This window comes from Lepus europaeus, chromosome 20 (genome assembly GCF_033115175.1).
Source record: "Lepus europaeus isolate LE1 chromosome 20, mLepTim1.pri, whole genome shotgun sequence".
NCBI lineage: Eukaryota > Metazoa > Chordata > Mammalia > Lagomorpha > Leporidae > Lepus > Lepus europaeus.
This window is the reverse complement of record NC_084846.1, coordinates 25,828,077-25,840,320: the sequence shown is the minus strand read 5'-3', so window position 1 is coordinate 25,840,320 and position 12,244 is coordinate 25,828,077. Positions and strand designations below refer to the sequence as shown.

At 44.2% G+C, this 12,244-nt stretch overlaps 1 protein-coding gene across 1 annotated transcript in view; it reads right to left on the bottom strand.

Moving 5' to 3' along the window:
- Positions 1-12,244, bottom strand: part of DNAH11 (dynein axonemal heavy chain 11) — a 367,765-nt gene that overhangs the window by 207,740 nt on the left and 147,781 nt on the right. The window contains 3 exon segments of the mRNA XM_062178539.1: positions 4,949-5,065; positions 10,395-10,540; positions 10,957-11,113. Coding sequence (XP_062034523.1) covers positions 4,949-5,065; positions 10,395-10,540; positions 10,957-11,113 — 420 coding nt within the window.

Genomic DNA, 12,244 nt, shown 5'->3' with positions numbered 1-12,244 from the left:
CAGCAGACCCTTACGGCCCAAGCACATGGCCTCCACTCATGAGTCATGCTGTCCTCATCCAAATTTTCCTTCAGACACTGCTGACATTGTAGCATCTCCTCCCCACCCCGCAACAGAAATGATGCTGCTCTCCATAAAATTTATGAAAAATTCACAAAACTATTCAAATTTTAAGACTCAAATTTTAAAAGATGAGATAAATTGGGTCACACTCACAAAAAATGCTAAAAATGCATATGATTTACTTGACAATTTTTTTTTTGACAGGCAGAGTTAGTGAGAGAGAGAGAGACAGAGTGAAAGGTCTTCCTTCCGTTGGTTCACCCCCCAAATGGCCAATTGGTTGCGCTGATCTGAAGCCACGAGCCAGGTGCTTCCTCCTGGTCTCCCATGCAGGTGCAGAGCCCAAGCACTTGGGCCATCCTCCGCTGCCTTCCCGGGCCACAGCACAGAGCTGGACTGGAAGAGGAGCAGCCAGGGCAGAATCTGGTGCCCTGACCGGGACTAGAACCTGGTGTGCTGGCGCCGCAGGTGGAGGATTAGCCTAGTGAGCTGCGGTGCTGGCCTAACAAAATTTTTTAACTTATCTTTTTATTTGGGGGTTGGGGGAGAGGCATGGGGGGAAGAGAGGGAAAGAGAGGGGACAGAGGAAGAGAGGAAAAAAGGGAGAGAGGGGGAGGAGAGAGGAAGAGGGGGGAGAGGGGGAGAGGAAGAAACAAAGAAGGGAAGAAGGGGAGGGGGTAAAGAGGAGAGAGGGGGAAGGGGGGAGAGAGGGGTGGAGAGAGGGAGGGAGGGAGAGAGGAGGAGAGGAGAATGGGAGAGGAGGAGAATGGGAGAGGCGGGGGCGGGGAGAGCAGGGGAGAGACATCTCATGTGTGGTTCACTCTCTAAATGCCCACCTTGGTTGAGACAGAGCAAATCCAGGAGCCGACTTCCTGTGCCTTCCCCACTGCACTAGGAGGAGGCTAGAACCAGAAGCCAGAGTTAAGGTTCCAACTTGGAGCCTCCAATATGGGATGTGGGCTTTCCAACCCGCATCTTAACTGTTAGGCCAACTGCTTGTCCCATGGAGTGGAATTTTTAAACAAAAATGTCCTGCAATAATTACTTTTATTGCTAGAATAGTCATTTCCTAGAAATATTTTTTCAATGATATCTGACATTATAAAATTACCATGCTAGAGAAAGTTGTTATTATGAAAAACTTAAAACATTCAATATTATAGAACATTAGAATAACTGATTAGCTACGAGGGGAAAGACTGGCTTAAATACTCATTTCATCTCACCTTCCAAAATAAGTTCTCATTAGATGAATTACATGTTAAAAAGCAATGCCATAAAATTGGAATAAAATACAAATGCAACATGGTTAATTATCTGTGCAGATGGACAAGCAAATGTTAAGCCAAATACAACTGAAAGAAATCACACTAAAAGGTAGACTGTAGGCCGGCGCCGTGGCTTAACAGGCTAATCCTCCACCTTGCGGCGCCGGCACACCGGGTTCTAGTCCTGGTTGGGGCGCCAGATTCTATCCCGGTTGCCCCTCTTCCATGCCAGCTCTCTGCTATGGCCCAGGAAGGCAGTGGAGGATGGCCCAAGTGCTTGGGCCCTGCACCCGCAAGGGAGACCGGGAGAAGCACCTGGCTCCTGGCTTCGGATCAGCAAGATGCGCCGGCCGCAGCGGCCATTGGAGGGTGAACCAACGGCAAAAAGGAAGATCTTTTTCTCTGTCTCTCTTTCTCACTATCTACTCTGCCTGTCAAAAAAAAAAAAAAAAAAAGTAGACTCTTACATTATATATAAAGAGGCATATTATTATTTTGAAGGCTTCCTGAATAAAGATACATATTGTGAACTCAGAAACTCCTTAAAAAAATAAAATCTCTATGCCTCTAGCTAACACAAATTACCTGTAGCAGGCATGGAATTCAGGACATCAGTAATACAGGTAACAAAAATATTATGAGCAATGCCTGTCAGTAAATTTAATAATCTTTATAACATAGGTAAACTCCTTAAAATTATCAAAATGAATTCAATAAAAACTAAAAATATGAGCTAGCTCATGCATACTAAAGAACTGAATTCAGTGGCACATGTTTGGTGCAGCGGTAGTTAAGAAACTACTTGGGAAACTTACATCCCATAAAGGAGTACCTGGGTTCAAGTCCTGACTCTGATTCTGCATACCCTGGGAGGCAGCAGGTGGTGGCTCAAGTACTTGGGTTCCTGCCACCCACACAGGAGACCAGTTCCAGCCCCCTGGCTTTAGCCTGGCCCAACCCCAGCCGTTGTAGGCATTTGAGGAGGGAACCAGCAGATGGATAATCAATCAATCAATCAATCTCTCTCTCTCTCTTTCTGCCTTTAAAATAAAGATAAATGACAATTTAAAAATAAATAAACTGAATTCATCACTAAAAAAAAAAAATCCCATGAGGAAACATCTAGGTCTGGATGTTTAGTTCTATCAAAATTTAAGTAGTAACAGCAATCCTAAACTGTTAAGAAAATAGATAGCAACATCTGTCAACTCATTTTATATGAGCCTCACTCTGATACTAAAACCATCGATAGAACACTACATATCAATATAGGCAAGATAGAACACTATAGATCAATATCCCTCATGGCCTTGAATATGTATGTGTGTATTTGTATATATATTATTATTTTGTTGAGGATATATATCCATAAATATCCATAGACAGCATATTGAATCCAGCAATACTTTATAAAAAGTAACACCTCCTGACCAAACTGAGTTTCTCTCAGGAATACAAAACAAGATTGTTCAGCATCTGAAAATCTAGCAACATGATTTTACACATTAACAGCACAAGCCGAAAACTATACAACGACAAAACTCGTAAAAGAAAACACAGTCCAAATATTTTGCAAGCTTTGACGAGGCAAATTTTCTAGGATAGGGTATAAAAATTCAAACTAAATTGACAAATATATTTCATTATTTAAAAAATTCCTGCCTTGCTGGACACCATTAATAAAACGGAAAGGCAAGCCACAAACGGCAAGAAAAATCCAAGTATGTTTCTAACAAAAGATGGTATGGGAATGTCCAGTAAGTATGTGAACAGATGCTTCACTCATTAGCACTCATGGAAATGTAAACTAAACCCACAGGACACACAACTACGTATCTATAGGGGTTTGTCTAAATTTAAAAAGACCTATGACACCAAGTTTCCACAAAAAAGGAAGCACCTGGAATTACGCTCATGCACTGATGGTAAGGATCTAAAATGGTACTATCACTTTAGAAACCAGATTGGGGGCTGGTGCTGTGGAGCAGTGGCTTAAAGCCCCGGCCTGCAGCGCTGGCATCCCATATATGCACTGGTTTGAGTCCCAGCTGCTCCACTTCCGATCCAGCTCTCTGCTATGGCCTGGAAAGCAGTAGAGGATGGCCCGAGTCCTTGGGCCCCTGCAACCTCGTGGGAGACCTGGAAGAGGCTCCTGGCTTCAGATTGGCCCAGCTCCAGCCGTTGGGGCCATTTGGGGAGTGAACCAGTGGATGGAAGACCTCTCTCTCTTTCCCCATGTCTACCTCTCTCTGTAACTCTGTCAAATAAATAAAATAAATCTTAAAAAAAAAAAAAAACAGATGGGCAGATTCTTAGAAGAAAACATATCTTCCACGTGAGCCAGCAATTTCATTCTCAGATGTTTACCCCAAAGAAATGAAAGCATGTATGTTCCTGCAAAGGTTACATATGAACATTCACAACAGCTGTATGCAGCATCAAACAACCCAAATGTCCATCAGGCAATGACCGCATGAAGAAACTGCCCCCTGTCTACACCACAGAATGCCAACCGGTGATAAAAAGAACAAACTCCTGAGATGCTCAACGACTTGGATGAATCTCAAAACCATAACGTTCAAAAGCAGCAGCTGACACAAACGAACACACGCTGTCAGTTTCCTTTACACAAACTCCAGAGAGATCAATGTAACCGCATGTCCGCGGCACACTGGCAGTACGAGGATTAACTTAAAAGCGGCGTGAGGACTTCTGAGGGTGCTGCGAAGGCCCGGTGTCTGGACTGGGGTACTGTTTTCATCAATGGCAACTTAACAGGTCCATTAGATTGTACCGCATGAAGCTGACTTAAAGTAAAATAGAAGTTAATCATACCCTGTACTCGATGGGGTTCTCTTACAGACTGCTAAAAAGATACCCTCTGGTAACTGTAGACTGGAGATGCAGATCACCAATATATATCATTTACCTAGGAACTGTACATTTAGGAAGCTATTCTGGGATAATAACCTAAAAGAAGTGTACTTTTTTATGTGAGTAGATATTTATAGTCTGTGGTTTATGGTCAGGTAAAACTGAAACCAAACCAAACCAAACCAAACCAAAACCAAAACAAACCCTACATGTCAGAAATTAAGGAACACCCATAATCAAATTACTGATCAACTCTGATAAGAATTATTTTGGAGCAATATGAAAAAAGATTTCCAAAGAATTTTTGATAAGGTGATAACATATATTTGTCAAAATATGTAAATGCCAAGAATTAAATAAAAACCATGCCTGGGTGATATTAACTTTATAAAATGTAAATGATAAAAGAGACTGGAAAATTCAACAATCAATCTGGATGGTGACACTCTTAGGTTTTTGCCTTTTTCTCTTCTGTATCTCCTGAATAGTTCATAATCTGCAAAAACCATGCTTAACTATAAATATCATCACAAAAGAGCAAATACTAAACACTGAAATGTAACTTTTAAATACTGATTTTGTGTCCTGGTTTTATAATTAAAAAGGGCTCACTGAGCACAGTAAAAATCTCTCTAATGCAGGTTTTCCATAGGAAATCTCAAAAGCAAAATCACCACAAAGAGCAAACCAACGTTAGGTGGCATGAGCGTGCCAGATGCTCGTCCACCAAGCCCAGCACTTGCCTGAAAAGGGCTTTGAGATTTTCCGGTAATTCTGTTCGACCAGCGTATCCGGGGTTCATAGTAATAAATATTCCAACTGATGGCTTCAGCGGGATCGCTTCCCCAAGAAACACAAATCTACCACAAGGAAAGAACATTGATGATGAAGTGAAATGTGTTGATTGGGTCTGAATGCACATTGACAAATGTAAACCACGACAAAATGCAAATTAGTATTGGGAAGTGGCCGAATCTCTGTAATTTTCTTTAAAATGCATAAGCATATGTATTCTGGATATGTTTTGAAGCATCTTTATTAAAAATGCCCTTCCTCTCCCTCGAGGAGTTACAGGAAGTAGTCTGTTTTCATTTTAGCACAGTTGTAGAAAGCATATAAACGAGGACCTGCCTACTTCCAGCTGGAACGACAGGTGACATGGGGGCTGTCATTCCTTGAATGGGAAATGGCACGGATAATGTCCACACCCAGAAGAAAAGGAATTCCCTGTCCCATCTGTGCCTGGTTGTTCAGCCTTCCTTCATTCCTCCCTTCCTCTCTATCTACCCAGTGTTCCAAGGAGGCAGATTCGCACAATGGTTACGGCAGCCACTCTGTTCAGAGTTCAGATGCAAAACCTGTTGAAGTGAAATGGACACTATAAGAAACAATGACCTGATCAGCTCTTGTCCTGACTGTTGATGTACAATGTAATACTTTATCCTTTTTAGTATTTTGTTGTTGTTGTTGTTCTAGTACTAGTAGTTGAACTCTGTAATTAACACACAATTATTCTTAGGTGTTTAAATTTTAACTGAAAAGTGATCCCTGTTAAATTTAAGAGTAGGAATAAGAGAGGGAGGAGATGTACAATTTGGGACATGCTCTATCAGACTTGCCCCAAATGATGGAGTTAGAAACATGCCAGGGGATTCCAATACAATCCCATCAAGGTGGCATGTACCAATGCCATCTCACTAGTCCAAGTGATCAATTTCAGTTCACAATTGATCACTCTGATAGGTCTAAGAGTCAAAGGGATCACACAAACAAGACAAGTGTCTGCTAATACTAACTGATAGAATCAAAAAGGGAAAAAATGATCCAACATGGGAAGCAGGATACACAGCAGACTCATAGAATGGCAGACGTCCTAAATAACACTCTGGCTTCAGAATCAGCCCTTAAGGCATTCGGATCTGGCTGAAGAGCCCATGAGAGTATTGTAGGCATGGAAAGCCAAGACACTCTGGGGAAAAAAAAAAAAAAAAGACCTAAATGAAAGATCTCTGCGAGTGAGATCCCAGTGGAAAGAACGGGGCCATCAAAGAAGGAGGTACTTTTCTCTGAAGGGAGGAGAGAACTTCCACTTTGACTATGACCCTATCAGAATAAGATCAAAGTCGGTGAACCCTAAAGGCTTCCATAGCCTTGGCAACTCATGACTAGAGCCTAGGGAGATTACTGACGCCATAAACAAGAGTGTCAAATTGTTAAGTCAACAACAGGAGTCACTGTGTACTTATGTCTCATGTGGGATCTGTCCTTAATGTGTTGTCCAATGTGAAGTGATGTTATAACTAGTACTAAAACAGTATTTTTACACTTTGTGTCTCTGTGTGGGTGCAAACTGATGAAATCTTTACTTAGCATATACTGAATCGATCTTCTGTATATAAAGATAATTGAAAATGAAAAAAAAAAACCTGGTGTTAAATTGGAATTTGCATACAAAATTAATCAATTTTTAAAAAATATCATGTAGGATCTCTGTCTTTAATGTGCTGTACACTCTTATTTAATGCTATAACTAGTACTCCAACAGTATTTTTTCACTTTGTGTTGCTATGTGGGGGCAAACTGTTGAAATCTTTACTTAATATATACTAAACTGATCTTCTGTATATAAAGAGAATTGAAAATGAATCTTGATGTGAATGGAAGGGGAGAGGGAGCGGGAAAGGGGAGGGTTGCGGGTGGGAGGGAAGTTATAGGCGGGGTGGGGGAAGCCATTGTAATCCATAAGCTGTACTTTAGAAATTTATATTCATTAAATAAAACGTTTAAAAAAAAAAGAGTTCAGATGCATCACTAGGGTACTTTCCTTCTCCTTTGTAAGATCCAACTCCCTCATCCCAAAAAAGGAGAGAAAAGCTCTTTATTGGATTAGGTGAGGATTTCAAAGAGACTCTGAATAAAGGCGGCTAAGATAAATACACACAATGCTCAGAACGTGGCGGGTACTCAGCAGCTGTTAGCAGTGAGCGGGGCTGCTGTGACCACTTGAAGGTACTGAAGAAGCAGTGGAAGATGTTTGGAAGAGTTTGCATGGACCCAGTTAGGCCATTGATGGCCAGGGAAATGCGATGGTGAAGGGGCCAGGAGCCAAACTGAGAAGTAAGCAGGAAGAAACTTTCAAATTGGAGTCAATGAAACATAGTATGAGGGGTCTTCAAAAGTTCAAGGAAAATGGGTGTTAAGAAAAAAGTATAGGGCCGGCGCTGTGGCATAGTGGGTTAATGTCCTGGCCTGAAGTGCCGGCATTCCATATGGGCACAGGTTCGAGTCCTGGCTGCTCCACTTCTGATCCAGCTCTCTGCTGTGGCCTGGGAAAGCAGTAGAAGATGGCCCAAGTCCTCGGACCCCTGCACCTGCGTGGGAGACCTGGAAGAAGCTGCTGGCTCCAGATTGGCGTAGCTCCGGCCATTGCAGCCAATTGGGGAGTTAACCATTGGATGGAAGAGCTCTCTTTCTCTCTGCCTCTCCTCTGTGTGAAAGAAAGAAAGAAAGAAAGAAAGAAAGAAAGAAAGAAAGAAAGAAAGAAAGAAAGAAAGAAAGAAAGAAAGAAAGAAAGAAAGAAAGAAAGGAAGGAAGGAAGGAAGGAAGGAAGGAAGGAAGGAAGGAAGGAAGGAAGAAGGAAGGAAGAAGGAAGGAAGGAAGGAAGGAAAGAAAGAAAGAAGAAAGAAAGAAAGAAAGAAAGAAAGAAAGAAAGAAAGGAAGGAAGGAAGGAAGGAAGGAAGGAAGGAAGGAAGGAAAGAAAGAAAGAAAGAAAGAAAGAAAGGAAGAAAGGAAGGAAGGAAGGAAGGAAGAAGAAGAAAGAAAGAAAGAAAGAAAGAAAGAAAGGAAGAAAGAAAGAAAGGAAGGAAGGAAGGAAGGAAGAAAGAAAGAAAGAAAGGAAGGAAGGAAGGAAGGAAGGAAGGAAGAAAGGAAGGAAGGAAGGAAGGAAGGAAGGAAGGAAGGAAAGAAGGAAGGAAGAAAGAAGGAAGGAAGAAGGAAGGAAGGAAGGAGGAAGGAAGGAAGGAAGGAAGGAAGAAAGGAAGGAAGGAAGGAAGAGAGGAAGGAAGGAAGGAAGGAAGGAAGAAAGGAAGAAAGAAAGAAAGGAAGGAAGGAAGGAAGGAAGGAAGGAAGGAAGGAAGGAAGAAGTTTGCATGCATTTCACAAGTTTTTGCATCTATACACACTTATCTTTTGATTCCATTTCATTGAATTTTTCTTAAGTACCCATGCATAAAGATGATCTCTTGCTGGAAAAAGAAAGGGCTGGGGGAGGTAGGAGCTAGGCCTGTGTCACAGAGGAGGGGGAATACAGAGAGGGAGAAAGAAACCATGAGACTTAGGACTCGGCACACCTTAGATTCGGGGTAATTCAGAGCAGGTGGATCTTGAATAGCCAAGGTAGACAAGAATGTCAGCCTGGGCGGTGAAGTGGACAGGCCCGGCAGGGCTGCTCACAGGACGACAGGTGGCTACTGCCACAGGAGACCTGACTGCCCCATTGTACACAGTGGGCAGGGCCACAGGTGGAATGGATGGACCTCAGGGTGGCAGTCAGCAAGACACTGGGAGGGGTGTGGTTGAGACATGGTCCCATGTCTTCACTCCTCCCGTGGACTAGGAATGGAACAAACCCAGGAAATCATGGAGGCTCCTGCTGTGTACACAGGGGCCAGACCAAGGAGGAAGAGAGACATCTCACGAGCAGGCGAGGCAGAGGAGGCCGCCAAGAAGTGCAGTTGGAAATTTTCAGAAATCATTGCACGGATCAGGTCCATAAATCTCCGTAATAAAGGACGGCCTCAAGTGACAACTGGGTTTCCTAAGATAATGAGATTTTAATTAAAAACGAAATAAAATACAACTGAGGATCAAAGAAGAAGGAACCACACTCGTCTGCCATGGCGCAAGTGTAGGGACAGGTGAGGCACACGACACGGGGCCCCAGGCCATGTGGCGCAGGGACCAAGAGGCTCCATGGGAGGCGGCACCACCTAGATCCACCTACCGAAAACTAGAAACTTCTACAACAGGTTCACAGCTTCAAGGGGCTAAATAATCCTTCCCTAAATGGGAAACTGAAAATGCCCCCATGGACAAGATAGTTAACTGAGTAAAACCCCTAAAAATGGGGGTCAGAGGTAAGCCAGATACATGAGGCTGCCCCATATGCCAAAAAAAAAGTACAAAGAGAATCAGAATTAGGGAATTGGGCTGTGTCCTGTCCTGTAATATTCATTTCTTAAATGCATTCATCAAACCCTAAGTGCACACTCTATATTGCCTTTGGGGAGAGCGGCATCATGTTGTAAAGTGGTTAGATACCAGACACATCTTGAAAGGTTTGACCCGAGTTCTTGGAAGAATATGAAGGTATCTGCAATGGAACAATGAACAAGTTTAGGTGTTGGTGGCAAGACTGGGATTTTGATTGTACAGTCTGCTAAACAGCAGAGGCCCGGTGAGACATCGAGGGCAGTTTTGAGATGTCTAAATAAGCAGTTGCTCCTACAAATCTAGAGACGGAGAGAGAGGAGATCTGGGCACCTGCTCGTCAGCAGCATCAAGATGCTGTCTGATAGCCGTGGTACTGCATAAAATCGCCAAGGGAGAAAATACAGAGAGAGAAAAGAAGTCCCGCCACTGAGCACTGTGACATCCACCAACAATAAGAAATAATAGCAAACACCGACATGGTGCTTCCCAGTGCTGGGGCACTCATCATCACGGTAATCAACCTGTAGATACCAGTCTTCCCCCACTTTATAGATGGGAAGAAGCCATCGACAGAGCAGCCATACGGTGCCATAAATGGAGGGGACAGTGGAATCCTGCAAATCACACAAAGATGCTGGGTCACTCAACAGGAAGTGACCGACTCCATTCGATGCTTCCAGAAGTCAAGGAAGGAGAGGGTTGAGAACTCATCCTTGTGGTCACCACAAAGTTTTTTTTAAAAGAGATTAAATTAATAAAAAAAGGAGAGATTAAATTAATGTACTTTGACGGTACTCAACACTTGAAACCCACACATGAAAAATGGGAAAACACTCAGAACAACTCTTGCAAGTCATCTAGACTCTTATCTATGTTATGAGACAGGGAGAGGGAGCAACAGTTGGTGGAGGTGAGCTTACCTGTGCTAGTCCACATTATTCTGAGTGTAACAAGAGGAAAGAGCCACGAGGCACTTACCTCTCCTTCTTGTGCCTGATGGCATCGTGAATCATTTTCACCTGTACGGCCACCACGGACAGAACTTCCACAGCGATGCGGTTGAACTCATCAAAACAGCCCCAGGCTCCTGTCTGCACCAGTCCCTTATAGATGTTGCCTATGGACTAGAGGGTGGGGCGAGGCAGTCAGAACCGAACAGAAGAGGATTTTTTGATATTATTTTTTACTGAATTAGTTTCATTTTGTTTGAAAGAGAGACAGGCGGAACCTCCATCCTCTGGTTCACTCCCCAAATGCATGCCAGAGGGAAGCCAGGAGCTGGGAACGCGACCTGGATTCTCCCGCATGGGTAGCAGGGACCCAAGGAACTGGACCGACACTGCTGCCTCGCAGGTGTGCATTAACAGGGAGCTGGAATCGGGAGCTGAGCTGAGATGCAGGCATCCCAAGGGGCAACTTAACCACTGCACCGAATGCCCACCTCCAGAAGAGAGTTACAGGCAACTGTTTCGATTCCTTCTGAATCCGAATGATTCCGGTAGCAGACAGCCTCTTGCATGTCGTTTAACAGCTAACATACCTTGTAGTCCATTTGCTCTGAACAGTTGAACACATACACCATCATGCCCAGGGCGCGTCCGAGATCTTTGGTGGTTTCCGTCTTCCCTGTGCCAGCTGGGCCGGCGGGAGCCCCGCTCATACTTAGATGAAGCGACTGAGTTAAAGTAATATAACACCTGGAAGCAATACAAGACGTAACGATGACAACCTAACATGAGATTCCTCTAAGACATTTGGCGCAAGTAAAAGCAGCAAAGACTAACAAATGGCAAAGGTCTTAAATAGCTAGTGTTCTCTGAGGCTTCTTCAGGCTTACAAATTATTTTTGTCTTGGTATACACAGCAGGTGAAGTGGAAAGACACATATAGCGGTCAGGAAACCAAGGACTAACGTCTACTTTGCTGATCATCAGAGACTAACTTTGAATAAGTCTTTTTTAAAATAGGAATTAAAAATGCTCCGAACGTATTAGAGAAAGAGAGGGAGGGAAGGAAGAAGTGAGTGAGAGAGTAAGCCCTTCCACCTGCCGGTCCACACCCTGGATGCCTGCAACAAGAGAGACTGAGTCTGACCTGAGCCAGCAGCCGGGACCTCAGTCTAGGTTTCCCGCATGGGTGGTAGGGACTTGAGCCACCGCCTGCTGCCTCCCAGGTTCTGTATTAACAGAAGCTGGAGTCAACAGCAGAGCCAAACAGTGCAATATGTAAAGAGGACGTCTCAGCTGCTGGGTGCACTGCCTACTCCTCAAGTCAGCCTTTGGGGATGAACATGCCTCAGTTTTCCCTCCCATAGAATGAGGCTTGCGGTAGGGCTCCGTGGAGGAAGCCCAGGTCTGCCTTGAGAAGTTCAGGGCACTACACGAGTAGAAGCAGTCGCTCAGGAAATCGGGCAGTGTTCCTGTGTTGACATCCGCTGCCCTCCTCTGCACACCTGCAGTGAAATGGAGTGAAGATTGCAGACAATGTCCTGAAGGAGCGATCCCTGTCGTCTTTTCTGGTGCCTCGGAATTTGGCTGCGCGTGGGGCTCCTCATGCCCACCTGCCTGCCAGTTAGGAGTGGCCAGGTGACCGAGTGCCCACCAATGTGATACACACAGGAATGACGGGTGCCATTCCCGGCATATCTCCTCGGAGACGTCTGGCCTGGACTCTCTTTCCCCCCTTTTCTGCTGGCTGTAACAAGTGTGGAAGCCCCATGGGGTGTGTCAGCTGCCTGCCAGCCTACGCTGCCAGCCCACTTGCTTCTGGGTTACGTGCTGTATTTCGCAGCATCACTGTAACAGCAGCTCAGCCTGTGTTCCCCATTG